General features: G+C 40.8%; 1 protein-coding gene across 6 annotated transcripts in view; it reads left to right on the top strand.

The window, feature by feature from the left end:
- Positions 1–19,600, top strand: part of TTC7A (tetratricopeptide repeat domain 7A) — a 182,317-nt gene that overhangs the window by 143,149 nt on the left and 19,568 nt on the right. For 4 of the 6 annotated variants that reach the window (XM_049833714.1, XM_049833713.1, XM_049833712.1 and 1 more), the window contains one exon: positions 2,506–2,708. The exons of 1 other annotated variant lie outside the window; for it this stretch is intronic. In XM_049833714.1, coding sequence (XP_049689671.1) covers positions 2,506–2,708 — 203 coding nt within the window. Of the gene's footprint in view, positions 1–2,505; positions 2,709–11,303; positions 11,562–19,600 lie in introns of those variants that run through there. One more of the 6 variants, XM_049833716.1, reaches the window with a different exon arrangement.

The raw sequence follows: 19,600 nt of genomic DNA, 5'->3' as shown, positions 1-19,600 counted from the left end.
AACCCAAAGGCACCTCTCTCATTCTTTTTTATGCAAATTAGGCCTCCCACACCATTAAATCATTTTTTATTTACTATTGCGCCTGCAAAGAAGTGGACTGAACTTTAATATGCTACATTACCATACCATAAAATTTGTAGATCTTATTTAGATTCTGTGTTGCTGCACTTCCTCTAAATAATTGTTATTACTGAAGAAGATTTACAAGCACCATTGAAAGAAAGAGTAAGTACTCTCCGTTTTGTATGCACTGAAACACTGGCTGTGCATGATTTCACATCTAAACCCCCTTGCTCCCAATTCTTTTCTGAAGTGAAACAAGTCACATTATGCTGTTAGTTGCTAATAGAGGTTTTAATATGGCAGTATCCAGAACTTCTGCTGACTTCAAACAGTGCCAGGATTTCACCCCTTCTTTTGTGCTGCTAAGTTTGTGCTACCTTTGCAAATTAAGTGTTTATCTTCAGGCTGTGAATTGTCACTTTGCACATCCCCATCCTCATCATTGCCACTTGCACCGCAGTCAGCTGCTACGCAGCACTTGGCAGGAAAATGCTCTGTTCCTTGGGAAGTGCAAGTAAAATATTGTCCTCCCACAAACTTTTGAATAAGGGTGTGTACGTACTCAGCTTGACAAGGTACATGGCCTTGCTTTCTCTTATTATAGATAGCTGCAGCCTCTTAGAGCCAAGGGAAGGGATGCATGCTGAGATTTTATAATAATTAACCAGAGAGAAATGTATATGAGTCACTCTTTAAGAGTATAGCTCTTACCAAGAAACTAATGTTTTGCTCATGTTGACAGCCTTGCAGAATGACATTTATCTGTAGCACAACCTAGGGATGGCTAAGAAATATTCGAGCACTTTCTCAATGATGTCTCACCCTTCTTCTAGAAGGACTACTTCAGAAGTGGAAGGGTGTTCAGCCATGCTATCATTTCAGTACACAATCATTTACAGTGTGCCAGTAGAAGTGCTATTTGTGGTCCCAGTCTCATGTCACATAGGCCAAGGAGGAGCTTTTTCATGGTCAGGCAGGACTGCCTTTGAGATGCTCTTCTGCTCACTTCTATGCAGCAAGCTTCATGTCAGTATGCCAAGTCCCCCCAGTCATCTGGGTCTCCCAGTATTTTGAAACTGGCAGAGTTTCAGAGCTATTTAGGAGGAATTTTTAGGCTAATTTCCCCCCTCACAGAGACTTCCTGAGAATATTCACTACCTTTAAAAGTCAGGGCATTTAAGGTTGTGTCTAATTTCAGAAAGATTTATCTAAATCTGGAGCCTGATTTAGGCATTTCAAATTGGACTCTTGAACTGTCAATACTTAACTGCATTACCACATCAGTTTAAAAAAAAAAGAGAGAGACTTTGAGCTTTTGCAGTGATAACGTGTAGAACACAAGCAGGTTATGGACCAAAGAGCAACGGCTGCTGTATGAAGAAAGAGAATTATTTTATACACCTACAGGCATACATCTCTCTAAAAACACAGTTTCACTTTTCAGTTACGTGTGGCAGTGAAAATTGAGTATCGCTCTTGAAGCATTTTGCAAGGATTTAATGCATAATAAATCTAAAATTAGAATAGACTCGGAAGGAACCTACAATGATCATCTAGTCCAATGAAGATCTAGTCCAAATCCTAAGAAATGTTCAAGATTAACCATGAGATATGTTACAAAATTTGTTTAACATGAGAAATTATTTGATTAACAAATTGACAGTCAAGCACATTAGTATGCTCTTTTTTTTTTCCTAAGAAAACCACTAAAATAGCTGCTGATATCTGAAGAAAGTAAACAACTGAGCATCTCTTCCAAGAGCTCTCTTTTGTTTTTCTGTAGAGTATGTATAAGGAAGTAAATGTGTGAATACACAATATAAATAAGTCTCTATGATAAAAGCCTTTTGGCTTTAATAGTCTCTGAAAAGTTAAGAGACAGCCATCTCATAAACTAGACAAATAAGCAGAGCGAAACATTTTCAATCATCTTTTAAAATGTGGAAGTACTCTTTTAAGTAAGTTACCTGATGTCCAGCTCAGTCAGATGTATCTTATTACTCTGACACATTTAAAGTTCTCAGTACACAGTGACGGCCTATTCTGTTCTTTATTTCCCCAGATTATTTGGAAATACATATGATGGCTCCAAGTGGCTACCAGTCCTGCTTCCTTAGGGCTCCGTTCAGCACTGTTTACATTCCTGATTGAGGAATCCTTAAGGCCGTCCTCTGTCAGGACAACACCTAAAGATGTCCATGAACAACTGCATAGAGCCCTTAGCATTGAAAAAAGATCCATTCAGTGAATCCACTTGTGATAATAAGCAGTAACCATAGTAGTAAGCAGTGTGCAGAATCATAGCCTCATGTTTTAATATGCTTAGGGGAGATGATGTATAATTAATGTGAAGAAAGGTCCCTGACTTATTTCAACTAATGGTAGGGTGTTTTTTGGTGTTTGTGTTTGTTTTGTTTTTTTTTTGTTGTTGTTTTTTTTTAGCTGAACTCTTCATGGAACAACAGCATCTCAAAGAAGCAAGCTTTTGTATCCAGGAGGCAGCTAGTCTTTTCCCCACGTCTCATGCTGTACTGTACATGCGTGGGAAGCTTGCAGAGATGAAAGGCAATTTGGAGGAGGCTAGGCAATTGTATGATGAAGCACTCACAGTGAATCCAGCTGGAGTGGAAATTATGCACAGCCTGGTGAGTTTGCAGGGGCTCAGCTCCATTATAGTATTTATGTTCCTGATTAACTGTAATAAGAGGGGAGAGGGCTCATGCTTGCTCTGGATGCCATTGTCTTCCTAATCCTGAGAGCAATTGACTGTTCCAAGAATAAATTGGGTAGCATAAACCTCTATCTTAAGACTGGATTGAATGTTTTTAACTAATTAGGACTTGTGTCAAAGTTAAATATTTTAATTGACAAAGGCTGATAGTTTTGGAAGTCAATTCACTGCTTTGTTGCTTTTCCTACTAACTGTTACGCATTTCTAATAAGCAGTCCTCTGATGTTTCAAAAATTTGAACTAAGTAACTATAGAGTATAGATATACGGGGGGGGGGGGGGGGGGGGGGTGGGGTGTAAACCTTGGGCTGGAATCTTATGTCTACTCAAATCAAGATAAAGTATGAGTTTACAATAAAATTAATGATGTTGTCTTAAACTGTGGCTTAGCTTGAACCTTGTGTAGGGGTAGCGACTCTGCATTTATGGGGTTTTTGGTAACATTCCTATCCAGCAAGTATTTTTGCTGCTGCAGCATCCCCAAAACAAACTTATTTGCAGACACAGGGCCTAGAGCTTAATAATAATAATAATACAGGGAGCTTTGTGGAAGACCAAAACCTACTTCTCTTACGAAATCAGAACAGTTAATCGTATTTCATCAATGATGTATCTTGCTAACATTGCCCTTACTAGGTCTCTCTGGGATTTTAGAAATCTTTCTTGACTAATTTAATTTTTACAGGAATTCTATATCCATGTGACCGCTTTGTGTCTTTGCTAGCAGATTTGTATTTCCTGGTATAAATTTGGTCCTGATGAGGTTTGCAGGCAACTCCAAAACTGAAGGGGTATCAGTGCACAAGAGAAGAAACAAAAAGTGAAGCTGTAACTGAGAAAAAAATAGTAGAACCTACAGGCAAGGGGTGAGATACTTGGTAATAATGAATGTTCAGTGCAAAACCAGCAAATGAAGAGCTGGTGCATGTGTCAGGAGAAGGTTACAAAACAGCTATGCACATATCAGGCTTATATGGAGCAATAATATTACTTTGTTGCTGTGATCCAACCTTTACAAAATCAGTTGGTAAAAACCTGGCAAAATAGAATGACATTGTTTTTTCAGTGTCATGATTTCAGACAAGTCACTGGTATCAAAGCAGCCATCAAGTTAGATGCCAACATGATACTAACAGCTTTCATTTTTGTCCTATTTTATGGGCAGAACCACATACTGTGTCTTCCCGTTTCAGTTGCTTGCCATTATCTGAAACTATAGGCATTTGGAATAAAACTTTCTGAGATGCATATCTGCTCTGGCCCAGTTTACTTTGGAAAGTGTCACCCAACATGGTCTGAAAATGAGGCTAAAGAAGAGACTTCAAAGGCTTCTGTGACATCTTCTTTACTGTGCTTTAGTGTCTCCGGGTTTTGTCAGGAATGGGTAGTCTTTGTAACATATGAACGAACATGCTTTTTGCCATCCCTAAGAAAATCCCTCCTAGGTTATCCTAGTTATAACCTTTAAAAAACACATTTTATACATGCTTAGTAAATGGGTATTTCTGAAACCTCCGAGTAGCCTATGAATGCTCATTCCCAGTAAGCTCTGTAATCTCTTAGTCAAGAGATGGAAGTAAAATTTAGGAGAGGTGAAGGAGACAGTGAGATGGGGAATTTGAGGGCAGAGACTCCAACCATAAGCAAGCAGGGAAGAGGAAAGGTAAACTCAATAACAAAGTGAGAGAAATAAAGACAGATAGAAAATAAGATAAGATAGGTAACACTGGATAAGACTGGATAGGTAAGAAGAATGAGACTGGGTTAAGGAACCAGGCAGAGACACTTGGGTTGCGGGGTGGGCATGTTGGAAAGGATGAATCAAAGGGGTTGGTCTTATGAGAGAGATAAAGGAGTGTGAATCTGTAAAAGTACTTCCACTCCATAGCCTTCAGTCTCCTTAAAATTCTGTATCTTCCCATCCTGGTGCCAGCAGGTATCAGTGAAAATCACTTGCTTAAGCACATGCCTCTTCTCCTTTAGCTTGGCTATGCTGGCAGCCTGTGGCTTACACCTGTTAGCTAAGATAGCAAAGGTCTGGTCTATTCCTGCTGATATAAATCATGGCAGTAGTTACAGGATGCCACATAATGGCATTCCTTCGTATGCTTTTCTAAAAGCTAGGAAATTGCACATAACAAGTTAGAAGCATCTCATAAGCACTACAGAAAAGCCTGTAAAGAAATTAATCATTCTGCCTTCAGAACAGGGCTGTAATAATGTGCAGTAAACAAGGCTTCTAGGGCTATGCATCAAATAAAAAGGGCAAAAATAAAATATTGAACAGCTGCTAGCTAAGTGATTTTGTCCTGTGTACTGAATGAGACAGTGTCCCCATGGAGAACTTAAGACTGGGTTTATGCAACTGAGGATATAATGTAACAAGTGGTAAATTCTGCATCTCCTTGAGGCCATCAGAAGAAGACTGGATGCCTTTCTGAAATGTATGTATTAGCCAAGCTGTACCATTATTAAAAATACAAGGTCTTGAGCATAGTATGTTCAGTCCCCTACCGGAGGGAAATCTATGTCTTGGATTATGCAAGAGGCCAAACTAGATTATCAGCTAGTTCCAAGTGGCTTGAAACTATGCAAGACACATGCAGGCAGCTGAAATTAAATTCACACATGCTGTTTCAGTGCTAGTTTCCCCAAACATTTGAGCACATAGTTTTTCCACTGTAGTAATACTGTTGTGGATGTGTAATAATTTAAGGAAAGAGGGTCTGGTTATGAGAATTACTGTTTGACTTAGTGCAATTGCGATCCAACTGACCTAGTCGACTGTAAGGGAAAACTCTACTGTAGACAGTGCCGATTCTCCCTGGTGTATCAGCATCAATTATCACAGTAGTCATGTCTCTTCCCCTGGGCTCTCAGAACTGGGTTGTCAGAGCTATATTTGGAAAATTCCAACCTGAAGAGTGTTGCTGGCTTTAAATGAAGGGCACAGATCTAGCAATAAATGAGTCCATCGGGTGTCAATAACTTCACTTTTACACAGGATAGAGTCACCACCATAATAAATGCAAGCTCTTTCTCTGGGTAGCTGAAAATGGCTGTGTTTTACTGGGACTGTAGGGTGTTTACAATAGCTGTCAAATCAGCGTGCTTTACATATAAAGCACATTGCTGCATGGAAGAGCAGCACTGTACAGCAGGACTGCAGTGCTGAGTGCATCTGTTGAGGTGGGTAGCACGCTCCGCTGCATCGCAGGGGCTGTTGGCACTTGGTGTCTGATACTGTGGATAGGAAACCACAGGCACATTGAAAATACCACATAGTTTTGTGCTGCTTCTTGCTAGCACTTGCAGTTTGTAAGTGATGCCACAGGATCCTTAAGCCTGTATTGAGAATCCACCAACGGCCTTTACAAAGTAAATATTACTGGCTAATACCTAATCTAAGGAAGCGCATTTGTTGAGGAGTTCTGTTTTCATTTGGAAAAAACACATAGAATCAATATTTGGGGCTATTGGGATCATACTTCTGTACCAAAGTACTCCTGGTGAGGTGTGGAGCTACTCCTTTGGTTGAACAACTGTTTGCTGTCAGAAACAATTAGCTTGGCTTGGCCTGTAGAAACTGTACATACTGTAAGACCACAGCTCTCTTTAGGAAATAGGACTTGCTAGGGTTTTTTTTCCCACACTACTTCTGGTTCTCTCATGTTTCTGTCTTCCTGCCCTTTACTAGAACAGCCCTGTTCTTTTCTTCTTCCCTTTCACAGGCTCTTTCTGGGGCTCGCTTGCAAAGATCATAGAGCACTTCTACCTCCCGGGGGGGCTGATGGAGTTTGCACTGAGTACATATCTTCACTGGTCCAGAAACAAGAGCTTAGCCTATATCACCTTGTCTTAACACTGTGACTAGTCAGCCATGCCAGATGCTAATCTCTGACAGCACATTTCTAAACCAAATAACTATGGCTTACTTCTTTCATTATGTACCAAATCTGGTTATATAACATCATGATACACACAGCTTTGGGACGGTGATAACAAAACTGACGCGTGCCTAACCCAGTCAGAAAATATAACATAAGCCGGGGCAGATGACACCTCCTTGTAAAGCGATAATACAAATCCACCTACCTGTATGTCACTAGAGAAAGACATTGAAATTTGCTAGTTCCCAGCCACAGTGCATTCAGTACCATTCTCCCTTTTGATTCAGAGGAGGAGAAAATCAATGCCAGCATGTTGGATTTGAGTCCTAAAGCTCCGTATGTACTATCACAAGATAAACTAAAAACATACTGAGATACTCAGAAGACTCCTGCCCAGCATGCATCTCATAGCACTTTGTTGAGTTAGAGCAATTCTCAACATGTTTTAGTTCAGGGAAGAAGAGAATCATGTATTTAAAAGGGAAAGAAATGGGCACCCTTATCTCTGTCACTGTGCCAGATTTAATGAAAACAACAAAAAAAATACCATCAAAACAAAGAAAAAAAATTCGCTTGACTCATCCTTGAGTCTCAGTGATTGCAGTGGAAGATTGTAATGACTCCTCACTTCTCTTGAAGGCTGGGGCAAGGATGATAAGGTTGTTATCAGAATGCCATGTAGCTGTCTGCACTGCATCATCCCTATGCTTGATAGCAAGACAAAGTGAAATACATATTGGGTTTTCTTTGATGAGTTTTTGTGAAGGTTAAAATGGAAAGCAGTCTTCATAATGTATTTCTGTGTTCTGCTGTGACCACATAAATGGGTGGAAAACATAACCTAGTGAAAATGTATTTGATTTGTTCCATAATCAAGTCAAATAGAATATACAGGTAACACTGGTTGTTCTTATCATGAGAATTCTGCTTTTTCTTAGAGAGACTGTCATCTGCACCACAAAACATGAGATCGGCAGCCATGCAGAAGGGGCTTTACAGTCATATAGTACACACCAACCGAAGTTGGAAAAACAAGCTTCCCACTCACCCAAGTTTAAGTCGCCTAAGCTGGGCCAACAAATTGACTGCAGGCTGTTTTGTGACCCTTGTTTTCTGAGATTAGTGTAGATTTTGGCCTTTCCCCAGGAAGGCCTGGTTATTTTTTGGAGAAATTCCTGTGGTAGATGCAGTTTGGGAGGTATCAGCCACATAGTAGAAGCACAGAATGGTTGAGGTTGGAAGGGTTCTTGGGAGATCGTGTAGTCCAACCACCTGCTCAAGCAGATTCAGCCAGAGCAGGGTACCAGGACTGTATCCAGCTGGGGTTTGAATATCTCCAAGGATGAACACTCCACAACCTCTCTGGGCGACCTCTTCCAGTGTTTGATCACCCTTACAAATAACTAAAACTTTTTCTCATTTTTAAATTGAGTTCCTTGTGTTTCAGTTTGTGCCCATCCAGTCACTGGATACCACTGAGAAGAGTCTGGCTCCGTCTTCTTTACACCTTGCCGTCAGATATTTAACCATATTGAAAAGGTCCTGCCTGAGACTTCTCTTCTACAGGCTAAACAGTCCCAGCTCTCTAGGCTTCTCCTTGTATGACAGATGCTCCAGTCCCTTAATGATCTCAGTGGCCCTTTGCTGGACTCTCTCCAGTATGTTCATGTCCTCCTTGTACTGGGGAAGCCAGAACTGGACACAGTACTCCAGGTGTGGCCTCACCTGTGCTCAGTAGAGGGGAAGGATCACCTGCCTCAACCTTCTGGCAACACTCCTCCTAATGGAGCCCAGGATACCGTTAGCTGCCTTTGCTGCAAGGGCATATTGCTGGCTCATGGCCATCTTGTTGTCTACCAGGTCCTTTTCTGCAAAGCTGCTTTCCATCCAGTCATCCCCCCCAAAGTGAATCAGAAGCTAATACCAGGAATATTTTCTGCAAGTAGATACTAGATGTAACATTGGCATGACTGTACTGTGTCAGACCAGAGGTTCAACGAGTCCTTTTCTCCAATAGCAGCATAAGGAAGTGCCTAGGAAAGAATGAGAGCAGGGCAGGCATATTATGGTACTTCTGAAGTTATGACTTAGCTCATGGACATCCTGAAGTAGATGTAGATTCTACTTGCTTAGTAATTCGCAGTGGATTTCTACTTCATGAACTTGTCTTGAGCCCGTGTTAGCTTTCAGCATTCATAGTACCCTTTGGCAAGGAGACCCGCAGGTCTGCTTTCTGCTGTACAAAGAACTGCCAGATTTTGTATGTTCTTGATGCAGCTCTTCCTAGCCACACTGATGCACCTTGTTCTTACTTCGGAAGACATAACACACCACTGATTGTTATTCACCCTCCCTCCCATTATTGATTTTATAGACATCTATCACTGAACCAGTCTCATTCCTTTCATTATTGCTGTTGCCTCTCTCTAAACTCCTTACAGTTCTTTTTACGATGAGAAGGCTAGAGCAAATAATGCACTTATAAAAAAATCAGCTTAGCTTCAAAGGCAGTGTTGTAGACTCAGTGTTAAAAAAACCTCACTGTCCTGTGGTCTTCTACTCTTATAATTATTACCTGTATACATTTTCATACAAATACAACATTCTATTTCAAATGTTTTGTATTAACCTGATCTTGTTACCACAGATATGTTTACATTTCCTTGTGCCTGTAGGGGCTAGATTTTTTTCTGAACGGTCAGCATCTCTAATGAAGGCATGGTGATTTATAATAGCAGCACGGAATGTAACAGTGTTGTCTCACGTCCTTGCAGAGATGTCAGTGTCCCAGTCTGCAAATACAACACAGCCAGGAACAATGCAGTTCTAGTCTTTGATATATATTCTTCATTCTGCTTGGCAGAGACATCCTTTTAGCCAGTGGAGCACCAATTTCTCTCTGCTGGTAATGCTAGAAGCTGAAGAGCTTGATTGCGAACAGGGGTTTTTATAGATTATGTTCCTTTTGCCTAAGATAAGTACACTGCTTTTGATGAGATCTGAGCATTTAAAAACTATGTGATGTTTTGTTTAAATCTTCTGCTCTTAATTGTTCAGTGGGATGCAAGGGCTGAATAAAAAGAAAGAGTCTTTACAAAGAGTCTTGAACTGTTTAATTTGGCCTTTATTGTGTACTTAGGATGCAATTTCATGTTCATTTTAGTAGAAGAGTCAACCTATTGTCTCCAGACTCGCATTTGGTAACAGGATCATTTGAAGACTACAGTTTCCACTGATTAGAACATGGAAATGAATTATTTCTGTTCATTTATTTCATTTTACCTCACAGTATGGTGCATGCATCCTTGTTTTTGAAGGCATCCATTCACATAATAAAAACATGGCTTGATTGCTTAATATTTTCAAGGATGACATGTGTTGCTTCCTTGGGGATTTGTTTCATGCTGCCATGAAGTAATCATATAAATCGTAGGGCAGAGTCTCAGCATGGGTAAATTATCATAGCTCCATCATACCAAGGTATGTATGTCTTGTAAGGTAGCTAAGATCCTAATTAAAAGCATTTTTACCTTGAAAGCTGAAGTTAGAATGCTTTCTGTGCTTAAATGTGGGAACAAAAGAGCATAGTTTTCACATTAATAGAGTTATTTATCATCTAAGGAGCTGCTTTATGTCTGTAGTTTATCCACTTTGTTTGCTATTTTGTAGATAAGTATGCCATGCTCTGTTTACATTTTCTGGTGACGTTTCTTGCTCAGTTTTTTATATTTGTATACAGAGAATTGAACAACACAGTTAAAATGCATTCCCCTGTAGTTAGGACAACTGTGCATTTGTCCTAAGTGGTGGATAATTGTATCCAGAGACACAATGAGCGACCTGTTTTTATCTGTTCTGAAGTTATTTCTTCCTAGCTGTATTTGATGTTCCCCTTGCTCTTGTTTTGCCAAAGCTGGTAAGCAGAGTTAGGAACTGGGTGATTTTGATTAAGTGGACAGTTGTGATACTGAGAATATTTTTCATTAGCACATTAGCTGCTACTTAAACAAATACGTAAAGGGAATCTTTGAGAAATTGCTGTCATAAGAACTTGAATTTCAGTAGATAATGACAGCAAAATTAATTTATAACTGTTCTTTGACACACAATTGAAGCTTTACTAGTAACACTATTTTTATAGTTGGTTTTTTTCTTAAATACATATGTAGATTGAGTTCATTACTTTAAATATTTTTAATGGTATCAGATGTGTTTATTATTTATATTTATTATCCAGAATTTCTGTATGTAAAACCTGCTTCAAGAGAGTGTTATTTTAAGGTTTTGATGTATGTATTGACTAAAATTTTTAATTACATTGTGCCTGTGTGATCCTAGGTCAGTGTGGCTTCTGAGTTATAATACAGTAAAATGTGTAGAAATAGAAAAATAAAAACGAACATTGCAGGTTAAAGTACTTAAGATATTACGTATGCCATTTCCTCCAAACCTGAGAAGCAATGAGCCATGTTATTAGGACTGTTTGGGGGATGCTGACACAGAGGCGATCTCTTGGCTTTTTAGAAAGAGTGAGATAGAGCACCTGAAGCAAAAGTATGAGAGAGCGAGAGGTCCTGGTTTCTCTTCCCAAACTAAGCACCGTTTCATGGTGTTTGTCAGAACGCTTCTGGCTTGGGCTTTGCTACTGTTGTGCAACAGGGTGGGTCCTTCCTCTTCCAGGGAGCAAAGAACTGCAACTCAGTCATTTTCCATTGAAGGCAATTCACCGAAGAGGGCTGGAGAGGAGGTGGAGCATGGCTCTTGCCATCCCTGGTTCAGCGAGCTCCGCTGCACTTTCAGCAGTGATTATGTGTCGCACATTAATCTAAACCTCTGTAAAACAGGGATGAAGTTACTAATCTACTTCATCTGGGGTTTGTGGAGCTTAATTAATATCTGTACATACTTTCAGATGACAGGTGCTCTCTAAGTGCAAAATCTTATTTATTCTAATTATATGTCTTGATTCCTATGGTGCTTCATTCATCTGGGCTTTTGGACCACAAATTATTTTGTGCAAAGTACTGCGACTGTTCAGCACAAATGATGTGCTTTACAGCTCTGAGTAACCTTATGTCCCTAAATGTAAGTAGTGATGAAAACATTATTGCAGTGGGAGTGGGATTAAGGAGGCAGATCTGTGAAGTATTACTCTCGCAAGGATTTGTTTTCATTAGAGGAGTCTGCCTTGCCTGTGTGTTGTGCCTTGCCTTTCGTTGTATTGAAAAATTGTTACAGCAGTCCTGTGAAGGACAGAGTAAAACAGAAGCAAATGTGAATCTGATGGCTTTCTAGCACAGCCCTCTTCTCTTCCTGGAGATAACACATGACAACGCCTGCAAAAAATAGCTTTTTGTGGGGCAGGGGGGAGGGTGCTTCCTTTCTCTGACAGTGAATGTATCCTTCTGCTCTGCAAATTCAGTGCAAGCAGAACATCTTTGTACCAGTACGGTTCTGCAGTTTCCCCTGGTGAGATGGGGGTTGGATTTTTAAGAGAGATGACAGACCTAAAGGTAGAAAAAGCATTCGAGTAGACAGTCATTACAAGCCTTTCAAAAAATGGAGCAACCTTGAACAAACTGCCTTTTTCTTTTTCTTTCTTTCTTAAGAAATGAAGTAAGTAATAGTAACAGTCAACAGGAGATTCTAGCAACCCAAAGGAAGACCAGTGATGTCTTCTGTGGTGGAGCTTGGAGAGCTACAGACTCTTGGACTCTCTTAGATCTACCTAATACGGAGTGTACAAGAAAACACTGGAAGGGTGAATTTGCTAAGTTCTAGTCTCCAGCAGGGTATTTTGGGGCTACTCTGATAGTACAAAACTTTTAAACAGTTTAGCCTACCCCATAAGTTTTCTCTCAATGTGGAGAAATCCCTATATGCTGTTAACAATTTTTCTCAAAATTTTTTTCTGTTCAACGAACTGCATTTCCCCAATACATTTGGAGAACAGGCAAATGGTGATGTATAGGTGTGTATATATAGGTGTATAAGAGAGAAGGGGTGGGGAAATAATTGGAAGGGACATAGAAGAGACAGCAAAAAGCATAGACTGCTGCTTACTTCAAAATACCAAGGTAAAGCATTGACCAGTCAGAGACAGTTTAAATCACTTCTTTTCTCTTCCATTAGCCATTCAACAGGTTGTTTCTTCCTTTTCTGCCCCTCTCTGCCTTGTAGATTTCTGCAGGAGATGAACCCAACCTTGATTTGCCCCAGAAGGCTCTTTCAGTGCTATTCATTTGCTATTTTATCCAAGAAAGGTAAAATTCACTACAAAGAATCTGAAGGTGCACTTAGGTCAGAAGCTTGTTCCAGTGCTGTTGAAGGAGTGTCTGAAAACAACAGAACAAACAATCCAGGACTAAGAAATGGGGAGGCACAACTCAGCCCTTGGGAAAATTCAACTTCTGAGGCAGGAATTTATTAGCGGTTTCCTGTTTGTCCTTTGTGACATCTAAACTTGTGCATTTTTTATGTGTTGAAAACAGTCCTCTTGCACCTTTCCTCTTGTTCTTCCTCATGCTTCTATAAAACTCCAGTCTATCAATGAGCTGCTGTTTAATATTCCTAATGTGACTTTTGCCTATGTTTTTGCCGGACTGCTCAAGAGAGAGAAGCCCCAGCTAGAAAAAGAGCAGGGGAAAAAAAAAAACCAAACTGCCTGTGATAGTGAGGGATAGGCAAGAAAGAGCTTGACTTGTCAGGGTAGCAAAACAAGGCCTGGGAAGGGATGCATTTGCTCTCTGCAGGTATGTGTGGAAACAAATAGTGAATGCTGTGGCGAGAGAAAAGCTGCATCAACTAAAGGATTGCTATAGATTGGTGCTGGAGATTGAAGAGGGTTCCTGGCCGCTGGTGCAGGGTTCTGGAGCAGCCTTCCAGGATGAGATGTGGGAAGAACAATCCAACCCCTCTGATACTGGAGCTTGATCAATTTACAAGGGAGGGAAGGGGCAGCCCTGAAGGTCCCTGTAAGTAGGACTTAACCAAACTCAAAACAGTGCTTGCCAATTCAGGCATGCAGGCTGCCCTGCCCAGACCACCAGTGACTGAATTCATACTATCCTCACATGTGACCTGAAACCCAGAGTGTCCAGCTAAAAATGTCTTGCAGGCCCAGCTGCTGTCCCGCTTTCCTATTTCCCTTTTCCGTTGAAGAACTTCTATTCACAGAATAATTTTGTAATTACTTTGAGTTTTATTATTTTTTAATTAGAGGTGGAGTTTGAATGTTAGTAGGGCTTCCCTGGAACACAGCCCTGACCTCCATTTTTTATATGTATTATACGTATTTTTAAAGGTGGCTTGTGTGTATCATGGAGTGGAATGATGGATGTAGCTCAGGAGAGTTGCATTGAAATTCTCTTAAAAATAAGAAGCACTGTGGCAGCTCAGCTCTATTGACAATAATGCCAAGTCAGGTTTAATAGCATAGTTCCTTATTGAATGAATCCACCCTCAAGGAAACAGTATGACCTTCCTGTGTGTGCGCAACAAAAAAAAAATCAATGTTAATCCCATGGGAGGAAAAATATAGGATTAGTAGAACAGTTGAGTGAGTCTAATGAGAATCAGATGGCAAGAATGTTAATTTGGAAAGAGGTACTCATATAAACTGTCTGAAGGTATAACACGGTAGTTTCCATATATCACCAAATGCCATGTATTCTCCATAGATACATATCTGCAAGATGTAATTTAATGGATTTGCAACTCTTCTGTATGGATTCCTGACAGAACAACAGGAAATTTTCAAGCTAATCACCTTTCAGTGGGGAGATTTATGACCAGTGTAGTTAGCAGAGCCTTTCTTCTATCAGGAAGAGCACAGAGGGGAGACAGTCGTTGGGCGCAGCATGCGAACTGGGAACTGCTTAATCAGAAACAGGCTTGAGCATCTCTGTCTTGCAGTTGGTCTCTGGAGTCCTGCAATTCACTGGCATTGTCGGATATAATGTTTGCCTAAATCAGTCCTCATTAGGAGTATTTTTGGAAGTTGGGTGGGTAGTAATTTTTGTCATGCTTTGCTTAATAGCCATCAGCTTTGTAAGAAATAAAACAATGGGCTTTTATACTTCCTCTTTGCCTCTGAGAGTCTGAGGTGGCAATTCCATTTTAAGTGCTTTTAAGTTGTAGGTGAAAATTCACATTGCCTAATTCTCAGCCTTCAGCTTAGGTAGATGAGTTGGTCACTCTCTCCACCTGTTGCCTGGAGGGAAGAACTTCTCCAAGGTTGGTGCGGAGCGCCTTTTGTTAGGCTCCTGCTCTGCATTGCCTTGTGGAAGAGTCTGCCTCTGTTCTTCTCCTGAAGATAGAGGGAGACTGTGCAATTAAAGTGGGTGCCTATGTTTGTACAGATCACATACCTCTTTCAATTAGTCACGTGAGGCAGCTGAGTTATGCCTAAGGCAGGAAATGAGGTGAAATTACATTGACTTGTTCCAGAGAAATTACTGCATTGATGTTTTCATATTTAGCCCAGTTCTCTCATTGCTTGTGTTCACCTGTTCAGCATTCATTTTAATACAAAGAGTAGGCTCATAAAAACATCATTTTTACAGTTGCATCACTTACTGGGCTGTATCTGCTTTCCAAGATTGTCACCAGCATAAGAGACTGCAAATAAGAATAAACTGGAACACAAATGGCAGCATCTCAGCCAAGCTGTACAGTGGAGATATTTGTTTATGCTTTTATTTGCCAGCATTGACTAAACAAAGATAAGAATGTAAAATGCTGTAGCAGACCTTCCCAAACAGGATTACAGGGGTGATAAGAGCTAGCACTTAGCATTACAAAAATAGATGCCAATGTGCGAGAGATGTCACTGTCCGCTGCTCCTCTGACATCCTAAGAGCAAAGCAATAGAAGAAGAGGCAGTTCTGTGGAGTTGTCTGTGAGGTTTGCTGCTTTATTCGAGAACGTTAATCTTTCAGGGTTTGATTCATTAGGTTTGTACTGTGTGAGCTTTGCTTTGATTCCCCCCAAATCCAAATCGTGGTTAATGTGAGTCTGAAGGAGGGCCTTACTTTATGAGCCTCAGTAAATTTTACAGCAAACCAGGCAAGCTCAATATAAGCTCTGAATTGAGTGGGGAACAGGCCTCCAGGTCAGCTAATTTGGAATGTCAACATGCACGGTACAAGGCTAACTGAGATACAGAGAAACTGCCATGTGCCTCTTTAATTGCATTTAGAAAAGATGTACAGTATTTGAGTCAGTTTGGCAGTGTTCCAGCTGATGAAAGTGTTGATGATACCTGACACCAGTGATGATATATTAAGTGTGCTTAATATCTTAGCACACATGTCATGAGGCACGTTAGAATCATCGAAGAATTTAGGTGAGAAAGGACTTTTCCTCTGGAGGTCATCTGGTCCCACCTCCTGCTCACAGCAGGGCAACTTCAAGTACAGAGCAGGTTCCTCAGGGCTGTGTCCAGCTGAGCACTGAGCACTTCCAAGGACGGATATTCCATTACCTCCCTGGGCCCGTGTTCTGATGCTGCGCCACCCCTTACAAAGAATTTTTTCTTAATAGCAGATCAACCAGAATTTCCCTTGCTGTTGCAACTGAGCACCTCAGAGAAAAGTTTAGTCCTGTCTTTTTCCCAGTCACCCCTTAGGTAGCTGGAGGTGGCAATCGGATACCTCCTTAGCCTGGAGAGGGAGAGGCTGAATAAATGCTCCTCTCTGACTCTTCATAATATCATGGTCCCTCCAGCCATCTCGGTGGCCCTCTGCCTATCCTTCTGCAGTTTGTAATTGTCTTTCTGGTACTGGGGAACCCAAAACTAGTGACAGCACTCCAGATCTATGCAAATAGAAGGAAATAATTAATCTCAGTCTGCTGTGATGCACTACCTAATGCAGCACAGTACGCCATTACCCTTCAGCACTGCATGGGTGCCCTGCTGACTCGTGCTCAGTTGTTCACCAGCATCACCAAGTCCTTTTCTGCAGAGGGGCTTGTTCCCAGTTGGCATCCAGCCTGAGCAGTTTCATGGGGTTATTCCATCCCAGGTGAAAGATGTCACTGTTCAGCAAATGCAGTTCCTCTTAAAGCTCCAGGGAGACTGGGCACTGAAATAACAAGAAAGACCTGCATCATTAAGGGCTGGAGGCAAATCGCACATAATGATCACTTACAGCAAGTAAGACTTTTACACTCAGAATAAGTAAAAGATTATGTTTGGTCAATGCTTAAATAAAATACAGAGCTACCATCTCTGAGCTACACTGAGATTTTGGTATCAACACTGAATTTTTCAGTAACCCACAGTGCCCTTTGTACAGAAAGCCACACAGTGTTCAGGGTTTTTTTCTGCATTGTAGACAGTAAGGTATGGTATTGCCCAAGGCAAGATGAACAAAAGCAGAGAAATTTGATAAAGTGAGGCCCATTGGGAAATCACTAGTCATTGGAAAGCTGTTGGAGTAAGGCACCTTTGGTGGGAGGGACCCTTGTGTGACCTCATGATTCTGTGCTTTCAGTGATTGTATGTAAACAGGCAAGCTGCTGGAAGGGTTCTGGCATCCTCTGTGGCCTACAGCAGGGAAGTAAACGCATGTGTATGCGTGTACACACACACATTTGTCTACCTCCGAGCTACAAAAAATGTAATGTCAGCTGGTTTAACAGGCTCAAATTTGGTTATGAAACACTAGATGGAACAAGCATCTCCTTTGCCCCTTGAGCAATCTCTTCTGGTTGGGATCTGGTGCTTTGGAAAGGGGACAGGTCCCCAAGTGCCATTTGGTAAGTGGGCTGTGCCCCAGGGTAAAGTGGAGTAAGAAAATGAAAAACCAGATTCTCAGGAGGACTTTCCTTGCAGAACTAGCCAGACCAGGGCAGGTGGAGTCTAATTTGTTGAAAGAGTGAAGCCTTGTTTGTAAGCAGTTAGTGATCCTGAAGTGAGTAGAGCAGGAGGCTGAGTGAGGGCAATGCAGGATACCCGAAATGGAGAGCCACTGAGAAACCACTACCTGTGCTTTGGCTCTCGTGTATCTGGGGCTGTTAACCCTGGCAGTCATGAAAAGCTGCTACTCCATTTATTAGCACGGCAAACACCATTGCCGTTCAGTGTAAACTTATCCTTGTGGTCTCTGTCTCTACTTGTGTTAGAAGCAACAGCTCCCCCTTCTCTGCAACCTGTTAAGCCAATCTATGTATTGCAGACCTTAACACCTGCATTGAACATGACATGAACCAGCACTAAAGAGGCAGCGTACAGCTGAAATACAGCACTTGTGCAGCACATTTACGCATAACATACCAACCTGGCCAAACCTAATTGGTAGCGAAGGATGAACTATGAATTGCATTTAAAATAAATTCTCAAGCAGCTCTGAGATTGTGATTTATTTTTTTAAACAGGGAGAAAGGTTAGCTTCATCCTTCTGTAAATATTCCCTGGGGCAGCGTTCCCCAAAGCAGCTAATGGCGAGCAAGTTTGGCACTTCTATGGGATTGTATGTTTTTTAATAAGAAAGCAGTATTATCCCCTTGCATCTAAACAAAATCTCTAGAATTTCTGCACTTCTAGTTATAGTAATTTTTGAGCCAGATTGGCAGGCAGTGGTATTTTCTCTTTGAGGCTGTCACTTGCAGCTCAGCAGAGCACAGGAGTGACTAAAACTGACAAATGAAGCTAGGTCAAATTAAACAAATGCCATAGTAAAGCATTTCTAAAGTCATGTATGAACCCGTACTGCATTGTGAGGTTTAAAGCTTGATTTTGTAGGAGAGCTTATAGACTTGTTAACATATAGCCAAACCCCACAGCATTTAAATTTTTTCCAAACTGAGATTACATGCATGAGGATAGTTCAGGACAGGCTTCTCCAGTACAAGCAGATACCAGTTCTCCTTGTGACTTCAGTGAGAGTAAGAGATTCTGCACATATTTCATCCACATTAAAAGCAAAATTGCCTGCAGTATCGTAGGCACCAGGTTCATGGACCATTTGGTATCCTGTTTGCCTGAAAAGTGTCTTGCCTTGAAAGCAAGAAAAGTAAATAAATGTAGAGAGAGACTGATAAAACCCACAAGCCCTAGAAATTTCCAGGCTTCAGGAGCAGAAACCCTCACTTTAGGATTCCTTGCTGTTGTTCCTAGAATACCACAAATAGGTCAAACAAGCAACCCTGAAAGTTCAGAACTGCTTTTCACTAATGATAAATAATTATTTAAGTGTTAATTTCCCATTTCTGCAGCTTTAATTATTTTTCTTTGAATATCACCATATTCACCAGTGGTTGGAAGACTTTCTCAGCTCTTAGATTTTGCGTTCTCTTAGAAATTCTCTATTATGTATTATTTGCTGGCTGACACAGCAAATCAGACAGACTGGAAGCATATACCATTTTTAAGTAATCTCTTACTTTGAGTAATGAATGAAGAACAATCAAAGGAAATGGTTTGAAAGTAACCCATTGTTTGAAATCAGCTTCCCCAAAGCAGCAAATATAAAATAGCAGCATCAAAAATAGCAGCATCACAAAGTAAAAATGGCATGTATGTGAGATCCTTGAGCCAAAAGGCAGCCTATTTTTTATAAATTTATTTTTAGTTTGGTCAGCTGTACTAAGTGATTTTATCAGTGTAGCTAGTCTCTGGAATAAGAATGCTCACATAATGCAGAGTCAATGCAGGCAGCTATGACAAGTCATGATATATACATGTAGCACAAATCCTTTCAAATCAAATTCATACAACTGAAATACTGTAGGTGGATTAAATCTTGATAGTCTTGCACTACTCAGTTTCACTCTCACAAGCTGGCATCAAACAGGGACAGAAGAGCAGCCTTGTTGGAAGTGCAGACCTGCTATTTTTGCATACTTTGAACTAGATGACTTGCAAACTTTTTCCATCTCAGTGGTCGTAGAGCCTGTCACAGTTTGAGAAGAAC

Source organism: Accipiter gentilis, chromosome 30 (genome assembly GCF_929443795.1).
Source record: "Accipiter gentilis chromosome 30, bAccGen1.1, whole genome shotgun sequence".
Classification (NCBI taxonomy): Eukaryota; Metazoa; Chordata; class Aves; order Accipitriformes; family Accipitridae; genus Astur; species Astur gentilis.
The sequence above is the reverse complement of the archived record's forward strand: the minus strand, read 5'-3'. Positions and strand labels throughout refer to the sequence as shown.